This window comes from Bufo gargarizans, chromosome 7 (assembly GCF_014858855.1).
Source record: "Bufo gargarizans isolate SCDJY-AF-19 chromosome 7, ASM1485885v1, whole genome shotgun sequence".
Classification (NCBI taxonomy): domain Eukaryota; kingdom Metazoa; phylum Chordata; class Amphibia; order Anura; family Bufonidae; genus Bufo; species Bufo gargarizans.
Genome location: NC_058086.1, coordinates 145366945 through 145393964, shown reverse-complemented (window position 1 = coordinate 145393964; position 27020 = coordinate 145366945). Strand labels below are relative to the sequence as shown.

Sequence of the window (27020 nt, the reverse complement as noted above, 5' to 3'; positions counted from 1 at the left end):
ACATGATGAGGCAGACTTAGCAAAATTGGTGTAAAAGAAAACCGGCTTAGCTGCCCATAGCAACCAATCAGACTGCAGCTTTCATTTTTCAGCGCTCCTTTAGAAAATGAAAGGTGGAATCTGATTAGTTGCTATGGGCAACTAAGCCAGTTCAATAAATCGCCCACAATACGTGTGCAAAAACACAGATATATTAATTATGCTCCCGTGAAACCTGCCTAACATGCAGGATTTTACTGCAGCAGCCAAAATGCACCAGGAACAGACTGGAGTGGACACTCCCTCTAAGATAATTGTCATATAACAATGGCTAGGCCTCAGCTATAATCTGCCCCGCACGTCAGGACAGTCTTATCCTACAGAAAGATAAAGACATTTGTGAGGTAGAACTTGATATGCGGGTTTCGGCGGCCCGCCCTGTGTAACACAATGGTAGTGACTGGTATCACTAAAGACACCACAGTCCTGCACTCTCTACCATATCAAATAAAAAGGCGGGCTACATCCGTGAGGGAGGGGGTCTGGCCGTAGTGACGTGCAGTTCTGGTTGTAGCCACTGGGGGGCGGGGCCGGATCCCGGAAGTGTTACGTGTATGTGTCAGGCTAAAGTCAGGACACGGAGCTGAGTGGCTGAACTGAGTGAGTACATTCATGGCATGCCTGCAGATTACACACACAGCTCTGCTGTGCTGCCCTGACACCTCTGCTTTATTGCAGCCTTTCATTCTTAAGCCTTTTTTATGTGTTTACGATTCTGTTTCTATCCTGATGTGTTTTCACTGACCATTGGAATAGCCGTGATGAGAGTGCAGTGTCACTTAGCACTCCCTCTCTGTCACACAGGCAGGTCATCTGTGGGGTCTGCTTTATGGCTGTTTGCAGTAATTCAGGTGACCTAGGGGGTCCAGTGTCAGTGGCACCTGAGTGAGGTTTTCACCACTCTTTCCTATCCACTAACCTCTGTGCAGGAAAGAAAACCGATTGTCCTTTCATTTATGGGAAAAGACTTCAAAGACGTGGAAATTTCCTGCCCGAAAAATTGTGTTGTGACCTGATATTATATTTACCGCAGTGCAAAGTGACCCCAGAAGTCATCTACTCTAGACGGGTTCGCACTGCAGGAATGAATATTATGGTTTTCTAATCCCGGTCTAGGGTGGGTATCGCACTATAATAGAAGGCTCATTATTGGGATTTCTATTTACTGATATAGGACATGCATTGTGGCCCTTTTCTTTGTATACGCCGCCACTGCTGACTTAAAAAAAAAAAAAAAACTGTACAGTACTGTTTGGTGAGGAATTAATAAATAATACCTTGATTAGTTAGGCGCTGTGTATTTATAATTTTGGTGTGGCTGTACATACTAATGTACCAGAGCTGAATTTGACTTCTGTGCTTAAGAATTATGATAATATCATTCGTATAGGGACACCTTGTACAAATTCCAAAAAAGTTGGGACACTATACAAATCGTGAATAAAAACTGAATGCAATGATGTGGAGGTGCCAACTTCTAATATTTTATTCAGAATAGAACATAAATCACGGAACAAAAGTTTAAACTGAGAAAATGTACCATTTTAAGGGAAAAATATGTTGAATCAGAATTTCATGGTGTCAACAAATCCCCAAAAAGTTGGGACAAGCCCATTTTCACCACTGTGTGGCATCTCCCCTTCTTCTTACAACACTCAACAGACGTCTGGGGACCGAGGAGACCAGTTTCTCAAGTTTAGAAATCGGAATGCTCTCCCATTCTTGTCTAATACAGGCCTCTAAGGCCTCTTTCACACGGGCATCTTATTTTTGGCCCGGATAAGAGGCAGGTGCGTTGCGGAAAAATTTGCGATTTTTCCGCGCAAGTGCAAAACATTGTAATGCGTTTTGCACTCGCGTGAGAAAAATCGCACATGTTTGGTACCCGAACTTCTTCACAGAAGTTCGGGCTTGGGATTGATGTTCTGAAGATTGTATTATTGTCCCTTATAACATGGTTATAAGGGAAAATAATAGCATTCTGAATACCGAATGCATAGTACAATAGCACTGGAGGGGTTAAAAAAAAAAAATTAAAAAAAGTTAACTCACCTTCTCCTCTTGATCGCGTAGTTCCCGGTCTCTACTTCTTGAATGATGAGCTGTGGGCTAAATGACCTGTGGTGATGTCAGATCACATGCTCCAATCACATGGTCCATCACCGTGGTGATGGAGCATGTGATCTGACGTCACCACAGGTCCTTTAGCCCACAGCTCATTCAAGAAGTAAAGAGACCGGGAACTACGCGATCAAGAGGAGAAGGTGAGTTAACTGTTTTTTATTATTTTTTAACCCCTCCAGCCCTATTATACTATGCATTCCGTATTCAGAATGCTATTATTTTCCCTTATAACCATGTTATAAGGGAAAATAATACAGTGAATAGACTGTCACCTAGCAACCATGCGTGAAAATCGCACCGCATCCGCACTTGCTTACGGATGCTATGCGATTTTCACGCACCCCATTCACTTCTATGGGGCCTGCGTCGCGTGAAAATCGCACTATATAGAGCATGCTGCGATTTTTCACTCAACGCACAAGTGATGCGTGAAAATCAACGCTCATGTGCACAGCCCCATAGAAATGAATGGGTCAGGATTCAGTGCGGGTGCAATACGTTCACCGCACGCATCGCACCCGCACGGAAAACTCGCCCGTGTGAAAGGGGCCTAACTGTTCAATCGTCTTGGGCCTTCTTTGTTGCACCTTCCTCTTTATGATGCGCCACATGTTCTCTATAGGTGAAAGATCTGGACTGCAGACTGGCCATTTCAGTACCCGGATCCTTCTCCTACGCAGCCATGATGTTGTGATTGATGCAGAATGTGGTCTGGCATTATCTTGTTGAAAAATGCAGGGTCTTCCCTGAAAGAGATGACGTCTGGATGGGAGCATATGTTGTTCTAGAACCTGAATATATTTTTCTGCATTGATGGTGCCTTTCCAGACATGCAAGCTGCCCATGCCACATGCACTCATGCAACCCCATACCATCAGAGATGCAGGCTTCTGAACTGAGCGTTGATAACAACTTGGGTTGTCCTTGTCCTCTTTGGTCCGGATCACATGGCGTCCCAGATTTCCAAAAGAACTTCGAATCGTGACTCGTCTGACCACAGAACAGTCTTCCATTTTGCCACACTCCATTTTAAATGATCCCTGGTCCAGTGAAAACGCCTGAGCTTGTGGATCTTGCTTAGAAATGGCTTCTTCTTTGCACTGTAGAGTTTCAGCTGGCAACGGCGGATGGCACGGTGGATTGTGTTCACTGACAATGGTTTCTGGAAGTATTCCTGAGCCCATTCTGTGATTTCCTTTAGGTCCCTTTCACACGAGCGTGATTTCCGCGCGGGTGCCATGCTTGACGTGAACGCATAGCACCCGCACTGAATCTGGCACCATTCATTTCAATGGGGCTGTGTACATGAGCGTTTTTTTTCACGCATCACTTCTGCAATGCTTTGAAATCGCAGCATGTTCTATATTCTGCGTTTGTAACGCAGGACAGGCCCCATAGAAGTGAATGGGGCTGCGTGAAAAACGCATTGCATCCGCAAGCAAGTGCGGGTGCGATGCGTTTTTCACTGATGGTTGCTAAGAGACGTTGTTTGTAAACATTCAGTTTTTATCACGCGCGTGAAAAACGCATCAAAACGCATTGCACCCGCGCTGAAAAAAACTGAACAACTAAACGCAATCGCAGACAAAACTGACTTGTTTTAGTGCCAAAATCGCAACATTTTCACTGAACGCATCCGGATCAAATCCGTCACGCCCGTGTGAAACCAGCCTTACAGTAGCATTCCTGTTTGTGGTGCAGTGTCGTTTAAGGGCCCGGAGATCGCGGGCATCCAGTATGGTTTTACGGCCTTGACCCTTACGCACAGAGATTGTTCCAGATTCTCTGAATCTTCGGATCATGTTATGCACAGTTGATGATGATAGATGCAAAGTCTTTGCAATTTTTCGCTCAACGCCCAATCATGTTGCCAATTGACCTAATTAGTGTTAGGGTACTTTCACACTTGTGTTTTTCTTTTCCGGCATAGAGTTCCGTCGCAGGGGCTCTATACCGGAAAAGAACTGATCAGTTTTATCCCCATGCATTCTGAATAGAGAGTAATCCTTTCAGTTTGCATCAGGATGTCTTCAGTTCAGTCGTTTTGACTGATCAGGCAAAAGAGAAAACCGTAGCATGCTACGGTTTTATCTCCGGCGGAAAAAACTGAAGACATGCCTGAATGCCAGATCCGGCATTTTTTCCCAAGGGAATGTATTAGCGCCGGATACGGCATTCAGAATACCGGATCCGTCGTTCCGGCATGCGCATGCGCAGATCGGTAAAGATGAGAAAAATGTACAAGACGGATCCGTCGGTCCGCATGACAAGCGGAGAGACGGATCCGTCCTTGCAATGCATTTGTGAGACAGATCCGCATCCGGATCCGTCTCACAAATGCTTTCAGTCAGCAGCAGATCGGCGGATCCGGCGGCCAGTTCCGACGACGGAACTGCCCGCCGGATCACACTGCCGCAAGTGTGAAAGTAGCCTTAATTGGTCTTCCAGCTCTTTGTTATGCTCAAATTTACTTTTTCCAGCCTGTTATTGCTACTTGTCCCAACTTTTTGGGGATTTATTGACACCGTGAAAATTTTAATCAATGTATTTTTCCTTTAAAATGATACATTTACTCGGATTAAACGTTTGAACTTACTGTAGCATGTCTTTTTTTTCATGTGGATCCAGGGCTGATGTACTGTGATTGTTAAAATGCACCAAAACTACAATAAATAGTGCATATAGTAAAAGATTATGTGCATTTAAAAAAAATAAAATAATTATTTATGCTGTTTTCCAGCAGATTTTCTGCATACAAATGGTGGGTGAACGCACATAAGATGCGCACACATTTCTGTGTGGATTTAGGTGCGTTTCTGCAGCATATCCACAAAGTCTAATTGTGATTTTTGGTGCAGACTTGATGCGGTTTTGCTGCAGATCTCACACTTCCATTGAAAATGGATATAATTGACGTGAGCAGCTAACAATTATTATAGCAATCGAGTATTCTACCGATAACTTTTATGATTAATTGAGTAGTCTAATAAAAGAAATGAATTCATAGACTGTTTGTTTTTCTTTTTAAAAACTCATCAGACCCCCTGCCATCAGTTCCCAACACCATTCGTTCACCCCCTATACGATCAGCCTAAGTGCACGAGTTCCCCTCAGTGCCATCGGCTCAGTTCCCTCCCCCTTGTGCCATCTCTCCCCTAAGGCCAGGCCACACTTTAGTTAAACCACGGACACCCGGTCGGTGAGAACCCAGCCTGCCCTCCTGACACCCGGAATGCACAGCGTCATTGGTTGCTATGATGCTGTGCCCTTAGTCCCGCCCCCACCCTCTCGGTGTCACCAACTTACATTTCTGCGCTGCTCTGGGCCTGACGTCACACAGCGCGTCCTGTCACGGCGTGCGTATGTCAGGAGGTCAGCGCAGTGTGGGACCATGCACGTGCTGTGGAGTGTCCGGAGGCCCCCTGCTGGAAAGATGAGTATTCGGAGCGCATTGCGGGCCATCGGGAGACCACGGAGCGGGAGTAATGGCAAGCGATTCACTCCCGCCCGTGTTCACGTGACAAACGAATCCTCGATGCAAAAAATTTGCATCAAGGAATTTTTTGTGTCGAATCTCACACACTTTGTTGGTACTGTATTACGCTGCGGTTTTTCTGCACGGAGATCCGCACAAAAAAACTACACGTATTCCACAACGGATGCAGCTTTAGAGCTCATGCACGCGACTGTATTTATTTAGCAGTCCGAAAAACACAGATCAGCAAAAAAAAGAATGACATCCGTGTTACATCCTTTTTTTTTTTTTTTTCTTTTTTTTTTTTTTCTCAGCGGATCCATTTTAACAATGCCTGTCCTTGTCCGCAAAATGGACAAGAATAGGACGTGTTCTATTTCTTTGCAGAACGGACTTGCGGACATATGGATACGGCGTACACATGGGGTTATTTCCGTCTTTGACCCCAATAAATGCTTCTGCATTCGGGCCACAAAAAAAACCAGAACGGACACGGACAAAAAATATGTTCATGTGCACGAGCCCTTACAAACAGATTTTCCGCACTGTGTACATGAGATTTCTCAGCTCACATTCAGGGCCACATGCACGCAGCTGTATGTATTTTACGGTCCGCAAAAAATACAAATGACATCCGTGTGAATTCCGTATTTTGCGGAACGGAACAGCTGGCCCCTGATAGAACAGTACTATCCTTGTCCGTAATGTGGACAGTAATAGGATATGTTCTATTTCTATGCGGAACGGACATACGGATTGCACACTGAGTAACTTTTTTTTTTTGTGGACCCATTGAAATGAATGGTTCCGCATATGGTCTACGGGAAGAAAATATGTTTGTGTGCATTAGCCCTCACTTTGATGGTACTGTATAACGATGTGTTTTATTTTTCCTTTGAAAATCCGTGCAGAAAAACTGCACGTAATCTGCAACATGTGCGGGTGGCTTTAAGGGTATCTGAACACGTTGCAGATTACACATGATTTTTTATATTTTTTTCCCATGTGGAAAAACTGCAGTGTAATACAGTATCATCGAAGCGTATGAGAATTTACAATTCTCATGTACACTTTGCTTGGAAATTAACCTGCCATGTGCATTTAGAGAACCGCAACACGTCATTTATTTGTGAGAATTTTTTTTGTGTGTGAATTTCAACCTTTTCAAAGCAAGGGTGAGATCTGCAGAACATTTCCACTAAAACTCCAAGTAAGGCCTCATGCACACGACCGTTTTGGTCTGCATCGGAGCCGCAGTTTTTGCGGCTTGGATGCGGACCCATTCACTTCAATGGGGCCGCAGAAGATGTGGACAGCACTCCGTGTGCTGTCAGCATCCGTTGCTCCGTTCCGTGGTCCGCAAAAAAAATGGAACCTGTCCTATTCTTGTCCGTTTTGTGGACAAGAATAGGTAGTTATATCAATGGCTGTCCGTTTGGTTCCGCAAATTGCGTAATGCACACGGACGCCACCTGTGTTTTGCTGAGCTGCAATTTGCGGACGGCAAAACACACAACGTTTGTGAAAAACATATTGGGGGAGATTTATCAAGACAGGTGCAAAGGAAAACTGGATTAGTTGCCACCAATCAGATTCTACCTTTAATTTTTGCATTGAAAAATGTAAGGTGAAATGCTGTGAGCAACTAAACCACTTTTCCTTTGATCCAGTTTTGATACATTTCCCCCATTGTATCACACAAGCCCCATTCATTTCTATGGAGCAAGAGCTGCGTGAATAAAGCACAGTATACAGGGTGGGCCATTTATATGGATACACCTTAATAAAATGGGAATGGCTGGTAATATTAACTTCCTGTTTGTGGCACATTAGTATATGTGAGGGGGGAAACTTTTCAAGATGGGTGGTGACCATGGCGGCCATTTTGAAGTCGGCCATTTTGAATCCAACTTTTGTTTTTTCAATAGGAAGAGGGTCATGTGACACATCAAACTTATTGGGAATTTCACAAGAAAAACAATGGTGTGCTTGGTTTTAACGTAACTTTATTCTTTCACGAGTTATTTACAAGTTTCTGACCACTTATAAAATGTGCTGCCCATTGTGTTGGATTGTCAATGCAACCCTCTTCACACACCGATAGCAACACTGCAGGAGAAATGCTAGCACAGGCTTCCAGTATCCGTAGTTTCAGCTGCTGCACATCTCGTATCTTCACAGCATAGACAATTGCCTTCAGATGACCCCAAAGATAAAAGTCTAAGGGGGTCAGATTGGGAGACCTTGGGGGCCATTCAACTGGCCCACGACGACCAATCCACTTTCCAGGAAACTGTTAATCTAGGAATGCTCAGACCTGACACCCATAATGTGGTGGTGCACCATCTTGCTAGAAAAACTCAGGGAACGTGCCAGCTTCAGTGCATAAAGAGGGAAACACATAATCATGTAGCAATTTCGCATATCCGGTGGCCGATCTGACCCCCTTAGACTTTTATTTTTGGGGTCATCTGAAGGCAATTGTCTATGCTGTGAAGATACGAGATGTGCAGCACCTGAAACTATGGATACTGGAAGCCTGTGCTAGCATTTCTCCTGCGGTGTGTGAAGAGTGGGAGAAAAGGGTTGCATTGACAATCCAACACAATGGGCAGCACATTTTATAAGTGGTCAGAAATTTGTAAATAACTCATGAAAGAATAAAGTTACGTTAAAACCAAGCACACCATTGTTTTTCTTGTGAAATTCCCAATAAGTTTGATGTGTCACATGACCCTCTTCCTTTTGAAAAAACAAAAGTTTGATTCAAAATGGCCGCCATGGTCACCACCCATCTTGAAAAGTTTCCCTCCTCACATATACTAATGTGCCACAAACAGGAAGTTAATATCGCCAACCATTCCCATTTTATTAAGGTGTAGCCATATAAATGGCCCACCCTGTAGAATATGCTGCCTTTTCTACTGAATGCAGAAATGATGCACAACCCTTTGAAAGAAATGGGCTAGGATTCAGTCCGGAGGCTATGCGTTTACTACACACATCACATCCAAATGGAAAAGTCTCTGTGGTGGGTCTGCTGCATTTTTTTCTGCATTGGAAAAACTGCACCAAATTGCGCAGGTTTTGTTGTGAAAGTCATAGCGTTGATGCTGCAGAATTCACCCACTGCACTGCAAAGGGTAAAATCTAGGGATAGACTATAATAATAATAATAATAATAATATTTTAGAACCGATAATCTGTGAACTTTCAGGCCGATAGCTGATAATTTATACCGATATTTTATGTATTATAATATGTATTATATTAGTTGGTAGTCACTGAAGTGGTGGAAATTTGCATTTGGCACTATTATATTATAAATGTACGGTAAATTAATAAAACCCTTAGTTGGTTAATCTATAATTTACATTTATAATATACTAGTGCCAAATGCCAATTTCCACAACATCCCCCCCCCCCCCCCCCACTTCTCACTGACTTTATTAACCCCTATCAGACCTCAGATCAGACTTTATTTAAAGGGCTTCTGTCACCCCACTAAACTTTTTTTTTTTTTTTTGGGGTACTTATAATCCCTATCCTGCGATATATCTATACATTATGTTATTAATCATTTTCGTTTAGTAGATAATGCTAAAAACGTACTTTTATAATATGCAAATTACCTGTCTACCAGCAAGTTGGTAGACAGGCGCGCGATTTTTGAAATGCAGACAGGGCCAGCCGGAGGAGGAGATCGAGGCTGGCCCTGTCAATCAACAGGAGGAGGGGGCATTTTTTTGCGGCTGCTACCAGCAAGTAGCCGCCCTACTTGCTGGTAGACAGGTAATTTGCATATTATAAAAGTACGTTTTTAGCATTATCTACTGAACGAAAATGATTAATAACATAATGTATAGATATATCGCAGTATAGGGATTATAAGTACCCCCAAAAAAAGAGTTTAGTGGGTTGACAGAAGCCCTTTAATCCCTATTAGACCTCAGATCAGACTTTATTTAACCCCTCAGACCTCAGATGAATAAAATAAAAAACTCCTCACCTCTCCTGCGCCTCGGCTTTTCTTCATCTCCGGGTCCGGTGTCGCACTCCCCTGTGTTCTCCAGCCCGCGCTGCACTGTCACCTGACAGCGTGGAGCGCCAGGTCATAATGCGCACACTACGTCGTGACGCTTTACGGGGTAAGGATAGTACAGCGCAGGCCCCATCAAAGAAGACCAGGGAGGGTGAGTATCTGAAGCGCTTGCTGCGCTTCTCTCCTGCTCCCAGCACCTGATGCATACTAGTGAGCGCTTCCATAAGCTCTTTTTTTTTATCAGCGATTATTCTCGACTCGATTTCTAACAATCTTTTTTGTCTTGTATGAATGCCTGGAATGTCGTCTTTCAAACAAGACCAGCATGTTTCTAGCTGCTTCCATTCAGGAGATAGCCGCATCTAAAGCAGCCCTCCCCCTCCAGTTAGCTACTTTTCCCACTGCCTGAGCTGGACTCAGGCAAAACAGTTGGGCTCATGCACGCGACCGTTTTTCGGGTCCGCATCCGAGCCGCGTTTTTTGCGGCTAAGGTGCGGACCCATTCACTTCAATGGGGCTGCAAAAGATGCGGACAGCACTCAGTGTGCTGTCCGCATTCGTTGCACCGTTCCGTGGTCCCCGCAAAAAAAATATAGCATGTCCTATTCTTGTCCGTTTTGCGGACAAGAATAGGCATGTCTACAAAGGGTCGTCCGTTCCGTTCCGCAAATTGCGGAAGACACACGAGCAGCCTCTGTTTTTTGCAGATCCGGCACGATGTCGTGGTCATAATATTTCTGCCATCACCTAATAAGAGTATGAGATGACTGCTGCAGGGCTATATGGCTTTTAACGTGCACATTAAAAGCACAGTGTCCCCATGTTTGACACACATTACATGTGCATGTATAATTGCATGTCTGTCTCATTAGTGTAGTTTAAGGCTCATGCACACGAACGTGTGCCGGCCGTGCCCATATTGCGGCCCACAAATGGCTCACTTGAATGGGTCTGCAATCTGGGAGATATGGAGTGGAAGGCCAGGGAAGCACTACGGAGTGCTTTTGTGGCATTTCAGTCCGTGCCTCCGCACAGCAAAAAAAATAGAACGTGCTCTATTTTTTTGCAGCGTGAATGGATTGTGGACCCGTTCAAGTTGAATAGGTCTGCATCCATCAGCGCAGGCCACATGGACAGTGCGTGTACACTGGGGACCGCAATTTGCGGTTCCCAATGCACGGCATAGGCAACACACGTTCGTGTGCATGAGCCCTTAGTAGTAGGAAGTATCCCAGGCCGCCCCTCTCATGCTGGGTGCAATGTCCACTGCCCGGATACGTAGCCTCACTTCTGTGCCAGTTTATGTGAACTATCATTAACTGGCCGTGCGCCTCTGTAAGACAAAGAGCACGGCGTCAAAAACCCTGGAACGTCTCCTGATCGGTGACCTAGTGAGAGATCCCATAGGTTAAAGGAACCTGCACACGGGCGCGAGTGAACGCACATAAGATCCACACAGATTTATGTGCGTTTCTGCAGCATGCCCACACCAAAATTACAAAGTCTAAAAATGCTAACAACTAAAAACGCTACAGATTTTGAAATCCGCGAGGCAGGTCAATTTCCGTATGGAAAAAATCTGCAAAGTGTACATATGATTTGTGTAATCTCATACACTTTTCTGTAATACGCTGCAGTTTTTCCCCATGGGAATCCGTGCAGAAATGTTGCACATATTTTGCAACATGTGCAGGTGGCTTAAGGCTGCCTGCACACAATGTACGCGTGGAAAAAACTTTGGGGGTCATTTACATGCCGTCTGAGGATCAGGCTTTTCATGCTGGAGGATTCACCTCCTCCTAAATTAGTTGCACCTGCAGTCCATGCGCCTGGAGTAAAAACGACTGCAGGCCGTGACTAGAGTAGTTTTTGCTCCTCTTTTAGGCCTCATGCACACGACCGTTGTGTGCATCCGTGGCCGTTGTGCCGTTTTCCGTTTTTTTTCGCGGACCCATTGACTTTCAATGGGTCCGTGGAAAAATCGGAAAATGCACCGTTTTGCAGCCGAGGCCGTGATCCGTGTATCCTGTCCGTCAAAAAAATATGACCTGTCCTATTTTTTTGACGGACAACGGTTCACGGACCCATTCAAGTCAATGGGTCCGTGAAAGAACACGGATGCACACAAGATTGGCATCCGTGTCCGTGATCCGTGGCCGTAGGTTGCTTTCATACAGACGGATCCGAAGATGGGGACGCTTCTAGTTAGAATACACTGCAAACTTTGTACAAGACTGCCCCCTGCTGCCTGGCAGCACCCGATCTCTTACAGGGGGATATGATAGCACAATTAACCCCTTCAGGTGCGGCACCTAAAGGGGTTAATTGTACTATCATATTCCCCTGTAAGAGATCAGGGATGCCCGGCAGCAGGGGGCAGACCCCCCCCTCCCCAGTTTGAATATCGTTGGTGGCACAGTGTGCGCCCACCATCCCCCCCCCCCTTCCTCCCTCTATAGTTAAAAATCGTTGGTGGCACAGTGTGCGCCCACCATCGCCCCCCCCCTCTCTCTATAGTAGTAACAACCATTGGTGGCAGTGTGCGGCCTCCCATTCCCCCCCCCCCCCCCCCCCCACCACAGTAGAAGATTCATACTTACCTGCTTGCTGCTGCGATGTCTGTGACCGGCCGGGAGCTCCTCCTACTGGTAAGTGACAGTTCTTTAGCAATGCGCCGCACAGACCTTTCACTTACCAGTAGGTGGAGCTCCCGGCCGGTCACAGACATCGCAGCAGCAAGCAGGTAAGTATGAATCTTCTACAATTGTACTATTGCTAAGTAACCATGGCAACCAGGGATGCAGTAGCTTCCTGGTTGCCATGGTTACCGATCGGAGCCCCAGCGATTAAACTGGGACTCCGATCGGAACTCCGCTGCCACCAATGATGGGGGGGGGGAATGGGAGGCCGCACACTGCCACCAATGGTTGTTACTACTATAGAGAGAGGGGGGGCCGATGGTGGGTGCACACTGTGCCACCAACGATTTTTAACTATAGAGGGAGGAAGGGGGGGGGGGCGATGGTGGGCGCACACTGTGCCACCAACGATATTCAAACTGGGGAGGGGGGGGGGGGGGGGAGTCTGCCCCCTGCTGCCTGGCAGCCCTGATCTCTGGGGGATATGATAGTACAATTAACCCTTTCAGGTGCGGCACCTGAGGAGTTAATTGTGCTGATCACGGCCCTAAGATCGGGTGCTGCCAGGCAGCAGGGGGCAGTCATGTACACAGTTTTTCAGTGTATTCTAACCTGAAGCGTCCCCATCACCATGGGAACGCCTCTGTGTTAGAATATACTGTCGGAAATGAGTTTCACGATGTAGCTCATATCCGACAGTATATTCTAACATAGAGGAGTTCCCATGGTGATGGGGACGCTTCAAGTTATGTTCGGGTGTCCGTCTGGCCGTGCGGAGGCAAGCGGATCCGTCCAGACTTTTAATGTAAGTCAATGGGGACGGATCGGTTTGAAGATGACACACTGTGGCTCAATTTTCAAACGGATCCGTCCCCCATTGACTTTCAATGTAAAGTCTGGACGGATCCGTCTGAGGCTATTTTCACACTTTAGAAATGTTTTAACAATATAATGCAGACGGATCCGCTCTGAACGGAGCCACCGTCTGCATTATGAACACAAGTGTGAAAGTAAAGGGACTCCTGACTTTACATTGAAAGTCAATGAGGACGGATCCGTTTGCAATTGCACCATATTGTGTCAACGTCAAACGGATCCGTCCCCATTGACTTGCATTGTAATTCAGGACGGATCCGTTTGGCTCCGCACGGCCAGGCGGACGCCAAAACGACTTTTTTTTTCATGTCCGTGGATCCTCCAAAAATCAAGGAAGACCCACGGACGAAAAAACGGTCACGGATCACGGACCCCGTTTTTGCGGACAGTGAAAAAAAACTGTCGTGTGCATGAGGCCTTACGCCAGTTTTCAGGTAAGTGTTCCACAGGTATTCAAAAAGCCACAGAAAAGGGGGTTGTGCATAATTTTTTAGTCCAGAAACTGGAGTAAAAATATTTGTAAATTGACCTACCCTGCGGATTATGAAACCTGCAGCATACCAATTGTTTGTGTGATTCTGCACCTTATGCAGGGTGGTTTTCCCCCATAGACTTCAATGGGCTTGTTAACATATACAGAAAAGCCACAACAATTTTTTTTAATAAAAAATGGAACAAATGGGGAAGATTTATGCGCAGTTTTGGTGCAGATTTTCAGCATACTAATCGCACAATGTGCGGGTATCCTAATGCTGCCTACACACGATGCAGATGATCGCACATAAGAACTCCACAACTTTCAGTGCAAATTTTGATGCACAAAATGTACATATGATTTGTGTAATCTCATACACTTTGCTGGTACTGTACTACACAGTGGTTTTTCTGCGCGGAAAGACTAAGCATGTTTTGCAACATGTGCACGTGGCCTTAATTTTAAATGAGCGTGTCTTCTGCGGAAATAACGCTTTGTGTGTGAGCGTGATTCCCTGTTATGGACACTTCACATGGCATTTTACTGATTTATAATGTTGCATGTCTCTGCCTGACCTGTATCCGGCAATATGTCAGTATAAGGGCTCATGCCCACAAACGTAAAGGGCTCCGTGCCTGTTCTGTGGACCGCAAATAGCTGCGGATGTGGGCTCATTGACTGGAATGAGTCTGCGATCCGCAAGATATGGCAAAAGAAAGGACATGTCTTATCTTTTGCGGTGCGGAGGCACGGACCTGAAAGTCCATAGAAGGACTTCATAGTGTTTCTGTGGACTTCCGATTTGTGCCTCCGCTCCGCAAAAGACAGGACATGTCCTATCTTTGGCCATATCTTGCAGATAATGGATCCACATCCGCAGCACAGAGTGCACATGGCCAGTGCCCGTATATTATGGACCTGCAGTTTTTGGTGCGGCTTTGACACACATTTTCCGCAGATCTCATTGCTCCATTAAAAAAGGGTGAAATCTGCACACACAAAAAAAAAAAACGCAACAACAATTCACTGCGGTGCAGATTTCAAAATCTGTACAGCAGGTCAACTTGTCTAATCTCATACATTTTTCTGGTACTGTATCAGGCCTCATGCACAGGACCGTTTTTCGGGTCTGCATCTGAGCCGCATTTTTTTGCAGCTCGGGTGCAGACCCATTCACTTCAATGTGGTCTGCAAAAGATGCGGACAGCACTCTGTGTGCTGTCCGCATCCGTTGCTCCGTTCCGAGGCCCCGCCAAAAAATATAGCATGTCCTATTCTTGTCCTTTTACGGACAAGAATAGGCATGTCTACAATGGACGGGCCGCCCGTTCCGTTCAGCAAATTGCGGAAGGCACACGGACGGCTTCCGTTTTTGCGGACCGCAAAAAAAGTCAAGGTCGTGTGCATGCAGCCTTACACTGTGGTTTTTATACATGACGTCCGCACTGAAAAACCCTGCGTAATAATCCGCATTGTGTGCATGTCCATACAATGGCTGCCTCGCGTCCAGCACAACTCGCTCATTTCAAACATATTCTGAAATAAAAATAAAAATTGAAAAACTTACTAACAGTCTGCAAACTGAAAGGCAAGCTAGTCTTGAGTTTGCAGACAGTATTAGTACATTTCTCGAATATTTTTTATTTTTATTTTTTTGTGAAGATAGTTTTCATTTTTATCTCAGATTTTGTAAAAACCCTCCAATGCATTCAGCTCATTTACATGGGTGGCATTGTGCCTTTTAAAGAGTCAGCTTGTTTTAACAAATAAACTAGTTTGGTGGCGTTCCTCTAATTTGAATGGTATTTGGACACGTATCACTTAAGGTGCTGTCTTGCCTGCCAAATCCCCCAGATTTGGCAGGATGTGCAGGAAAAGCCGGTCTGGTCCACTCCTTTGTCCGACAGCAGATCCATGCTGCTTATGGTTACTTTGCCACACACTGCCCCACCTTGCATACTAGTTCTAAAAGGAAAGTTGCTCCTTCCTCAAGGTGTTGCAAGACTTTGTGGGCAGTATTGTCTACACACACCAGTCTATGAAGGCATGTTTAGGGCCTGATCGTTGCTCGCAGTTACTACATGCCTAGGAGAGATTCCTATCGGTGTCCTGTTGACTCTCTGCGTGGACTCTGTGTACAAAGAGCTGCTGTTTGCACTGCCTTTCCCTCTGCCAGCTTGTCGCTCGCCGGATGAAGCATCCTGGAACGGTGTGTACTGCCGGGAACTGATCCTAGGATTACTGCTCCATCCACTGGGGACTAGAAGACTCGTGATGTCATTCTCCTACTTACATTGATCCTTTAAACACTGCTTCAGTGACATAGCAGAGCTGCAGCGTTACGCCTCCTATTGCACACTTTTTTTTTTTTTTTTTTTTTTTCATATGAGTTGAAATTTTTTAAAATCCTCTGCCTAGATGATGGTGCAGTCTTGAGACGGCCTGCTAAATTGGAAAAACAGTTATTTGTATGAAGCCTTTCCTATGACAGAGAAGTTACCATGGGTGATCGAGGGGAAGAGGAAGCAGCGGACCCTAAAATCACTAAAACCGTATGTATAAGCGTCTGTCTTTTAGAGGGAGCCTGTGTAACGTGTGCTTTTTACACTTACATTTCTGATCTCTAACATAGCCGTTCAGTGCAGGGATTCTGGGTTTATAACTTGAAGTAATTTATGTTGCAGAAGTCTCAGTTGTCTGTGTTCTTCCAATTTTGTACTACTTTATTATTTTAGATATTTATTTACAAATTCTTTAACTTTTTTTTTTTTGATGGATGGTGCAGCGAGATATGAGCCCCAAAATATTATAATAATTTGAAATTAAATAAAGTAAAAAAAAAAAAAAACAGGCACTCCCCTACTGACCCCCACTCCATTCCAGCCTACAGAGGCTAAGTGGTGATATGCCACCTGGAGACTCGGATCAACCAGTCTTTTATTATTTTATATATATATTTTTTTTTTTCTTTAAACCATTCAATTGCAGTTCTTTTATTCAATATCTGTTCACATCTTGGGCTCATGCACACGAACATATTTTATTTCCGTGTCTGTTCCGTTTTTTTGCGGACTGTATGCGGAACCATTCATTTCAATGGGTGTCCAAAAAAAACAAAAGTTACTTCGTGTGGATTCCGTGTCCGTATTTCCGTTCCACAAAAAAATAGAACATGCCCTTGTATTGTCCGCATAATGGACAAGGACTGTTCTATTAGGGGCCAGCTGTTCGTTCCGCAAACACGAACCGTGTTTTGCGGACCGCAAAATGCATACAGTCATGTGCATGAGCCCTAAGATCCTTCTGTTATAGGTATAGACATATAGCTATCCCACGAAAAATAAAATGTTTGATCATTAGGCCCCGTGCACACAAACTTTGTGTGTATTTTGTTTCTGTGTCCTTTCAGTTTTAGTTTTTTTTGGTTTGTTTGTTTTTTGCGGATAGGATGCAGACCCATTCATTTCAATGGGCCTGCAAAAAATGCGGACAGCACACTGTGTGCTATGCGTATGTCCGTTCCGTAGCCCCGCAAAAAAAATATAACCTGTCCTATTCTTGTCCGTTTTAGGCATTGTTACAATGAATCCGCAAAAAAAAGGATGGCATACGGATGTCATCCATTTTGTGGACCACAAAACACATACGGTCGTGTATATGCATGTAGCCTAAACGTCACAAAAATACTATGCCAGAACAGTAGGCTGGAAGGCCCCATTCACAAGGTCATATATGTTCTGCGGTCCGCAGATCACGGATCATGTTGCATCATCATTTTTTGCTGACTTGTTGACTCTAATGGGTCCGCAGTCTCTATTTTGTGGACAAGTATAGGACATGTTCTATCTTTTTGCAGAACGGACATACGGATTTAGAAAGCACGTGGATCATCCATGTGCTTTCCACATCCAAATGTCTGTTTTACGGACCTGTTGAAAACAGTGGGTCCACAAATAAAATTCAGACTGCACAAGGACCGCATTCGTATTTTACGGATCTGCGGTTAGCGTACCACGAAATGCTTGCGGTCATGTTCATGCTGCCTAAACACGCAGTTTACTTTAAAAACTGAAAAGATAAACCGACATATGCTGTCCTTACAGAGACCAAAGGGCCACGCTGACACGTGACACGTACATAGCCAGAGATTGCAGGTGCATCAGTCTGTCCAATGTCTCGGCTACTAAAGTGTTGGGTGCATTTGAGGTAGGAGGAATACTTGAGGTGTGACTTAATAGTTTGTGTACAGTATGCAGGTTAAGCAATATTGCCTTTGGTGTGAGGTGGTTTTTGTTCGCAAGGTAAAGTTAATAATTTCTTGAAACTTGTTCCAGGATGCCAAATTGTAAGAAAGGTCAACCAAATGTGTAGTAAAGTTCCCGGTTCTTTGTCGCATGGTCAGAAGGCAAATATCTGACTAGGGTTGATTTAGTGTAGTAGTTTTTATATCACCTGGAAACTAATTTGGGGCAATTTTGGCTGGCCTTATTTGCTCACTAAAAACTAATTTTTGCCGGGTGTCTGCGGTTTAAAACATATGTTAACTTCTGTTATGCTCTACCTCCTATACATCAGGCAGATGGTAGCCATCCACATACCAAAACATGTCTTCCTAACCATAAGGCGATTTGTTCTCTGTTCTTTGGAAACGGAGCAGGCCTAGGCCTTCCCTCCACCTCCTGCAACAGAAAAAAAGTGAGCCGGGATCTGGACCTCCCAGATGTAGAAGGTGGTTGGATATTGTTTCATATAGCACAACTGTGTGGGACGTGGACCTGGAGGTAGCTCGCCTTAAGCCGTACCCTCTCTGGTTGGTCTCTCTTGACTAGGTCACAGCAGCTGTTCCGGTCTTCTTCACCCTTGACCCCAGGTTTGAAGCTACTGCATCTAGCGAATATAGACACTACATGGATGAGTGATCTTTGGAACCTCCTCTCTCATCATACGATTGCAGACCTTCTAACTTCGATTAGTGTTCCCACTGCCGAGCCACTCCACACACTTGCAAAATTTCTATCCTTTTTTTCTCGACAACCTATTCTCAGGGACCTACAATGGTTTGAGAAACTGATATTCACACACAATTCATCTGAGCATAGGATATCTCTTCTGTATTCTTAGCTGTTGCTACAGGACGGTCCTTCTGCTCCAGCTTTACTCTGGGGATAGCTTATCAGATGAGGAAACCTTTGTGTTTAAGAAGTCACTTGGCTTATCAAGATATGGAAAGATTAAGGAGAATCATTCCAAACTCTTTGGGTGGTGCATCAATTAGGATTTTCTGATGGTTAATTATGTTGGAAATCTGGTATGGAAATGGGTTCCTTGTCGCTTATATGGTGTCATTGTAAGCGTATTACTATGTACTGGAAAGAAGTAGAATCTTGTATAAAAGCAGTCTGTTCACCTACCTTAAAGGTGTTGTTGTGTGTTTTTTGTTGTTTCTTATATTGATGACCTATCCCTTGATTGTTTACCTGCTCGCCATCAACATTGTGAGCAGGTGTAATTACAAGTCGTCCTATTCACTTCGATGGGACGGCTCCTTTCTATTCAAGTGTATAGGAAGGAGACGTCTCATTGAAGGGAATGGAACGTCTTGTAATTGCACCTGCTCACCGCTATGTCAACGGCGAGCAGGTAAGCAATGAAGGGAAGGAAGCGCTCGCTTGGAGTGCGGCCTTCTCTTCAACAAGCTGTTCAGTAAGAGTACTGGATGTTGGACGATGCGGATGCAATGCGTTTTTCACTGAAGCCCCATTCACTTCTATGGGGCCAGGGCTGCGTGAAAAACGCAGAATGCAGAACATGCCTTTTTTGCACGCAACTCAGAACTAAACGCTCATGTACACAGACCCATTGAAATGAATGGGTCCGGATTCACTGGGAGTGCCATGCGTTCACGTCACCCATTGTACCCGCATTGAAAATTTCCTCGCGTGAAAGGAGCCTTACAGGTCTGTTTACGGAACCATTCAATTCAGTGGAGCTTGGGGGGGAAAAAAAAAGGAAAATACTCTGTTTGCATTCTGTTTCCGTATGTCCGTTAGACAAAAAAAAAGAACATGTCTTATTCTTGTCCAGGCATTGTTACAATGGATCCGCATTCATATCTTTTAGGGCTGCAGCTAACGATTATTTGAATAATCGATTAGTTGTCGATAATTTCATCGATTAATCGGGGAAAAAAACACCAAAATGACAAAAAAAAAGGGTTTATATGATTTTACCTGAAAAATTATGTTCAAAGGACATATTAAAACAAATTTAGGAGTTACATAATTTATAAAAATTTTGCATTACAATGTAAAAAAGACAAGTTATGGGGGATCTGTGGATGGCACTGCTATGGGGAGGGGGATCTGTGGCTGGCAGTGGTACTGTTATGGGGAGGGGGATCTGTGGCTGGCAGTGGTACTGTTATGGGGAGAGGGATCTGTGGATGGCAGTGGTATGGGGAGGGTGACCTGTGGATGACACTATATAGCAGTGATGGCTAACCTTGGCACTCCAGCTGTGGTGAAACTACGACTCCCAGCATGCTCCATTTATTTCTATAGAGTTCTGAGAGCAACCAAGCAAGAGGGGCATCTTGGGAGCTGTAGTTTTTCCACAGCTGGAGTACCAAGGTTAGCCATCACTGCTATATAGCATCGTATGCTATATGTGTCATCCACAGATCCCCTTCCCCCATAACAGTACCATCCACAGATCCCCTCCCCATAACATTGCCGTCCACAGATTCCCCCTCCCCATAACAGTGCCGTCCACAGATCTCCCAATACACCGGCCACATCAGTATTCAGACTATTCCTTAACTGGCAGTAACTTTTACTTGAACTTTAAATCAGCTCTATGATCTTTATTATCTTACAAATACAATGAAGCTCCAGTAACAGGCGGAGCAGGCGGCAGCGTAACGTCACTCGCTCACATGACGCGCCTGCTTCGCCCACTTTATGAATGAAGCAGGCAGAGCAGACGTGTCACGTGAGTAAGTGACGTAATGCCGCCGCCTGCTCTGCCTGTTACCGGAGCTTCATTGTAAGTTAGTAAAGATGCGCTGATTTAAAGTTGAAGTAAAAGTTACTGCTGGTTAAGCACCCTGACCGCCCGCATAGCAACGAATTGGCTGATTTATTCGATAATGGGATTCGTTATCGAATAAAATCGATAACTTTGATTAATCGTTGCAGCCCTAATATCTTTGTTTTGCAGACTACAAAATGCATACGGTTGTGTGCATGAGCCCTTACTGTCTGGTACCCACCTTCTATTGCACATGGTTGGACATGGTCAGCCAAATTTGTCAACTAGAGGAGTTAACTATCTAGCAAGAGCATGCCGATAACAAATTTGGGCAAATTTGGTTACAGCATAGCTTCAAGGGGAGATGGGCCGTCATTCTTGTTTAGCTGCTCCCATTTCCGTGGATGATCTTGTGCCCCCGCAAACCCCAACTAGGAGTTCAACTTGACTACTCCTCATCTTTACTTAATTTGACTGAATTTCAGCTTTGTTGTAATGTAGGTGGTTGCTTCTTTCACAGATCGTTATTTACCCCCCCCCCCCCCCTTCCTTCCTTCCTCTTATTTTCCACTCCCACCTCTTAGTTAATAGTTATATATTGTGGTCACCCGGATGGAAATTTATATCTCTACCCTGGATGATTATCATCGAGGCACCTGAGTGAACTTCTTTGCATGGACTAGGGCTGCAGTAAACGATTATTTCAGTAATTAAGTATTCTATTGTTTGTTTTTTACAATTAATCGAGTATTAGTAATCTAATAAGAAAAAATTAAATAAGACTGTTTTCCTTTATAAAAATTCATCAGATCCCCTGCCATCAGTCCCCAACACCCTTCGCCCCCCCCCTCCCCGTTTGATCAGCCCAAGTGCATCAGTGCCATCAGCCCCTCCATGCAATCCATTGCCATGTCCCCCACTCCGCCAGTGCCATCAGATCAACCCCTCCATGTCCCCCTCTCCCATCTGCCTCTCCATGCCATCCATTGCCGGGTGTCCTCCTTCAGTGCCATGTCCCCAGCGCCAGTGAAATAAAATACTTACCTTTCCTGTAGGGGCGCGGCTCCACAGCTCCTTCCTCTTCTCCGCGCTCTGCACTAGATCCGGACACGACACAACTTCGGGTCATAGTTAGCGCTTACGTGCACTATGACCTGACGATATGTCAGGATCCAGTGCAGCGCGGTATGGGTCGGCGGGTAACAACGCAGTTGTAAGTAATAGCAAGCGCTTCACTCCCGCTACGTGGTCACATGACACACCCGAATCCTCGATGCTAAAAATTTGCATTAAGGATTTTTTTTTTGTGTTGCAATACTCGATTCAATCGAGTAATTGTTTCAGCCCTAGCATGGACTACTCACTAAAGTGCAGTAGCTGTGTACCTGTTACATGCAGTGTCGCCTCTACGTACCACTTGTGTGTCCACAACTTTGTTGTTCATGATTTCATTAGTATTTGTTTAATAAAAGCAAAATTGAGAAAAAAAAAACGTCAGAAACCTAGTGGCTATGGGGCCCGCCCAGAAACTGAGTAGGCGCTGTGTTTAAACCCCGGACTTCTGTCTTGTACATGTATGGCGGTCATCCTTAAGCGTTTAAAATTGCCTCTTGCAGAGAGCCTTTATCTGATCGCTGGGTGTCTGACTGCTGGGATCCTCGCACAGTGGTGAATGAATGGAGTGGCGGTCGAGAAGATGTGCTGCTTCTTCATTCATCTCTATGGGTACAACTGGTTTGAGAAGACAGCACTACCCCAGAAGCGCCGCAGCCTTATCTCTGTTTCCCTTAGGCCAGTGACGTACTCATATCACTGGCCTGGGTGCGGCTAAAATCCATTCAAGTGAACAGGGATTAGCCGCGCCCAGGGCATTGATACTAGTAGTGACGTCACTAGGCCTGAAGGCCGCGGCGCTACTGCTTTCTCAAACAGCTGATTGATGCAGTTTCTGGGTGTCTGACCCCCGCCAATCAGATTCTGATTATCTATCTGTAGGATAGGTCTTCAGGAAAAAAAAAAGAACTACAGAACCCCTTTAAAGGGAACCTGTCACCGGGATTTTGTGTATAGAGCCGAGGACATGGGTTGCTAGATGGCCGCTAACCCATCCGCAATACCCAGTCCCCAGTGTAAAAAAAAAACGATTTGATACATATGCAAATTAACCTGAGATGAGTCCCTGGCTCCTCTCAGGTTAATTTGCATATGTATCAAATCGTTTTTTTACGCAATAAAAGCACACAGAGCTATGGGGACTGGGTATTGCGGATGTGCTAGCGGCCATCTAGCAACCCATGTCCTCAGCTCTATACACAAAATCCTGGTGACAGGTTCCCTTTAAGGAAAATACTGGGAGAGTACATATCACACCCCGTGCCGCATCTGCCTTCTGGTGCAAGTCAGGGATCAGAAACCTTCTGCACTCCAGCAGCTGTGAAACTACAACTTCCAGCATGCACACTTACTCAACTATTCTTATAAGGCCTCCTGCACACAACCGTAGTGTGTTTTGCGCTCCACAAATCATGGATCCGCAAAACACTGATGGTGTGTGGTTGGCACGGACAGCCTTCAATATAAATGCCTATTCTTATCCATAAAGCGAGGACAAGAATAGGACATGTTATATTATTATTATTATTATTTTTTTTTTTTAGCGGGCCACGGAACGGAGCAACGGATGTGGACAGCACATGGAGTGCTGTCCGCATCTTTTGCGGCCCCATTGAAGTGAATAGATCCGCATCCGAGCCGCAAAAATGGCGGCTTGGATGCGGACCAAAACAACGGCCGTGTGCATGAGGCCTAACTCCGCTAGAAGTGAAAGGAGGATTCTGGGAGTTGTAGTTTTGGCGTAAGCATTACATACATTTCATTGTTGTAAAACAAAACATGCAATGCAACAGCTCTCTGCAAACCAAATAAAGTACAAAAAGGCATGATAATTGCTAGTGCTATACTTATAAATTAGAGATGCTTGGCATTTTGTACAAAATTATTTGAGCCCGTCATTTGCACTTGACTACAAAAAATTCTTAGTTAAAATGTATTCAGATAATTTTACATTTGGTTACGTTGTGGGGCGAGCTTGTTCGGTAACTGGCCAGATCTGCTATGTGTGAGTATGGGTAAGTCAGGGAGCGTGCTGTGATGGCTGTGTGCCAGGATGTGACCATTACCCTGGTGCTTGGTATTGTTTCTCTAGGCAGTTTAACATCTTGTCCTTATGATCACTTAACTGCAGTTTCAGGATCTTTATCCAAAGAGCAGGGATGACCAACCTGCAGCTTTCCAGCTGTTGCAAAACTACAACTCCCATCATGCTGAGACTGCCTATACATATCAGTCTACAGCAGGGATTGGTGGGAGTTGTAGTTTTACAACAGCTGGAGAGCCGCAGGTTGGTCATCCCTGAAATAGTATGTCCTGCCTATTCATCAACCAGCAGCACTAAAGTAGCTTAAAGGCGTTGTTCCACAATTGCCAATTTTATTTCTTGGTTAGATCATGCAAAAATATAGCTATTCATGAATTGGAATCATGTGCTCATGTCTAAATATTGCTATTACGGGCCTGTTAAAGCTCCCCCTGGTGGTCATTTGATTCTCTCTCAGAACATCCACCTAATGTGTTTATTTCCAGGGAGAAGACGCTGCTTTCTAGTGCACGGATTCTTGGCTAGCCTGTACAATAACTGGAATCGCTCCGCTACCTATTTAGAAGGCGGTCTGACTGAACTACTGAGCATGTGTGGCCACTGCCACTGGACACATAAGGTGGACCTTCAGAGTGGCGGCTCCATATCAAGTGTAAATAGCAACATGTAGACACAATTGTTTTATTATTATTTTTTTGATTCATTGAAAAAAGTTATTGTACTGCTGCGCTGATACTAGGGCTGCAGCTAACGATTATTTGAACAATCGATTAGTTGCCGATTAATTTCTACGATTAATCGGCAAAAACGACAAAATTACAAAACAGAGAGGTTTATATGATCTTACTTGAAAAAATATGTTCAAAGGCCATATTAAAACAAATTGTGGACGACACTATTATGGGGGGATCTGTGGACGACACTATTATGGGGGATCTGTGGACGACACTATTATGGGGGATCTGTGGACGGAGCAGTTATGGAGAGGGATCTGTGGGTGGCGCAGTTATGGAGAGGGGGATCTGTGGGCGGTGCAGTTATGGAGAGGGGGATCTGTGGGTGGCGCAGTTATGGAGAGGGGGATCTGTGGATGGCGCTGTTATGGAGAGGGGGATCTGTGGGTGGCGCAGTTATGGAGAGGGGGATCTGTGGGTGGCGCTGTTATGGAGAGGGGGATCTGTGGATGGCGCTGTTATGGAGAGGGGGATCTGTGGATGGCGCTGTTATGGAGAGGGATCTGTGGGTGGCGCAGTTATGGAGAGGGGGATCTGTGGGTGGCGCTGTTATGGAGAGGGGGATCTGTGCACTGTTATGGGCATAACCGTGCACAGATCCCTTTCCTCATAACAGTGCACAGATCCCCCTTCCCATAGCAGTGCCATAGACAGATCCTCCCCCCTCCCCATAACAGCCCCGGCCCCGATGCTTATAAGTCGGACTAATCACGTCTGCATCTTTATTTTACCTTTTTACAATGACGCTCCTGTAACAGCCAGGCAGAGCGGACGGCGGCGTAACGTCACTCACTCACGTAACGCACCTGCTCCGCCCACCTCATGAATGAAGGAGGCGGAGCAGGCGTGTCACGTGAGTGAGTGACGTTACGCCGCCGTCCGCTCTGCCTGGCTGTTACAGGAGCGTCATTGTAAAAAGGTAAAATAAAGATGCACCGCCCGCCCGGCAACGAATCGGCGATTATTCGATAACTGGATTCGTCGACAACGAATCCAGTTATCGAATATAATCGATTTACATCGATTAATCGTTGCAGCCCTAGCTGATACACACTTGTATATAATTATAGTATGGGCCTGCAGCCTGCGCGATGTGACATCACAAGCTTCCTGCTGCGCTCTCACCATGATAATGAGAAAGTGCAGTGGGGCAGGCGGCTTGCGATGTCTGTGTAGTTCCATTGCGCAGGCTGCAGGTCCAGATTATCATACAAGTGTGTGTGTCAGCGCCACAGGGTCACCATCAGGGCAGTACTACTGGTACTGAGCGCTGTCAGGGGCCCTGCAGCAAAATAGGGGCCACTCACAGCTGCCCCCACCGGGCAGCCTTTATTAAGGTTTACTGACCCCAAGAGGAGGCAGCTCCTCCCAGTCCAGAAGTGGCTGCGCAAGAAGATGAGTCTGAGCCTTCACCTCAGGTAATGTTAGGGTACTTTCACACTAGAGTTTTTGTTTTCCGGTATTGAGTTCCGTCCTCGGGGCTCAATACCGGGGAAAAAAAAAGATCAGTTTTATCCTAATGCATTCTGAATGGAGAGCAATCCATTCAGGATGCATCCGTTCAGTCCCTTTTATGTTTCTTGGCTGGAGAAAATACCGCAGCATGCTGCAGTTTTCTCTCCGGCCCAAAAATCCTGAACACTTGCCGGATCCGGTATTTATTTCCATTGAAATGTATTAATGCCGGATCCGGTACTAAGTGTTCCAGAAAACCGGATCCGGTTTCCCGATCTGCGCATGCACAGACCTTTAAAGATGAGAAAAAAAATAATAATACTGGATCAGTTTTGACAATCGGAAAGACGGATCCGGTATTGCAATGCATTTGTCAGACCGATCCGGATCCCTCTCACGAATGCATCAATTTGTGTCCAGATTGCCGGATCCGGCCAGCAGTTCTGGCGACGGAACTACCTGCCGGAATCCTCTGCCGCAAGTGTGAAAGTAGCCTTAGTGTGCCTCATGTGCCATGCTGGAAGTATGAAGACCCCTCACTGGTCCCTGCTTCACTCCTACACACAGCAGCAGGGGGGGGTAAGTTACTGTAGGGGGCAAGTTAACTCAGCCCTGAAGTTGCTGCCCATCACCTGTGTTCAAGTGTAGTTCAGTGCCCCCCTGACCTAACAGCCCCTGCCCACCAACCATCTCACCTTCTGACATCTCCCCCTGCTGAGAATAGAAAATGGTTCCAGCGCTTGAAGTAAAACTCAGTTGCACTTTATTTCTTCTTGTAGCATGTAACTCAAAACTTTCACCCCACCATGGATGACGCGTTTCGAACACACTATCCCTGCAGGGCTTTAAATACATTTCCCACTCCCAATCAAATTGGGGGTCGGAATATACACACCTTTTGCCAAGGGATGCTCATTATCTTGACACACATAACACATATAATCCGCATAAAATTACATCAAATGCGACATGACA

The 27020-nt window shown here is 45.3% G+C and overlaps 1 protein-coding gene across 3 annotated transcripts in view; it reads left to right on the top strand.

Moving 5' to 3' along the window:
• The first annotated feature begins 536 nt into the window (after positions 1-536).
• SLC35A3 (solute carrier family 35 member A3) overlaps positions 537-27020 on the top strand; it is an 86354-nt gene continuing 59870 nt past the window's right edge. The window contains exon 1 of one of the 3 annotated variants that reach the window (XM_044301811.1): positions 537-639. Coding sequence is in view for 2 of the 3 variants with exons in the window: in XM_044301809.1 (XP_044157744.1) it covers positions 24446-24508 (63 nt within the window). In the remaining variant the exon portion in view is untranslated. Of the gene's footprint in view, positions 640-16088; positions 16223-24360; positions 24509-27020 lie in introns of those variants that run through there. The other 2 variants (XM_044301810.1, XM_044301809.1) reach the window with 2 other exon arrangements.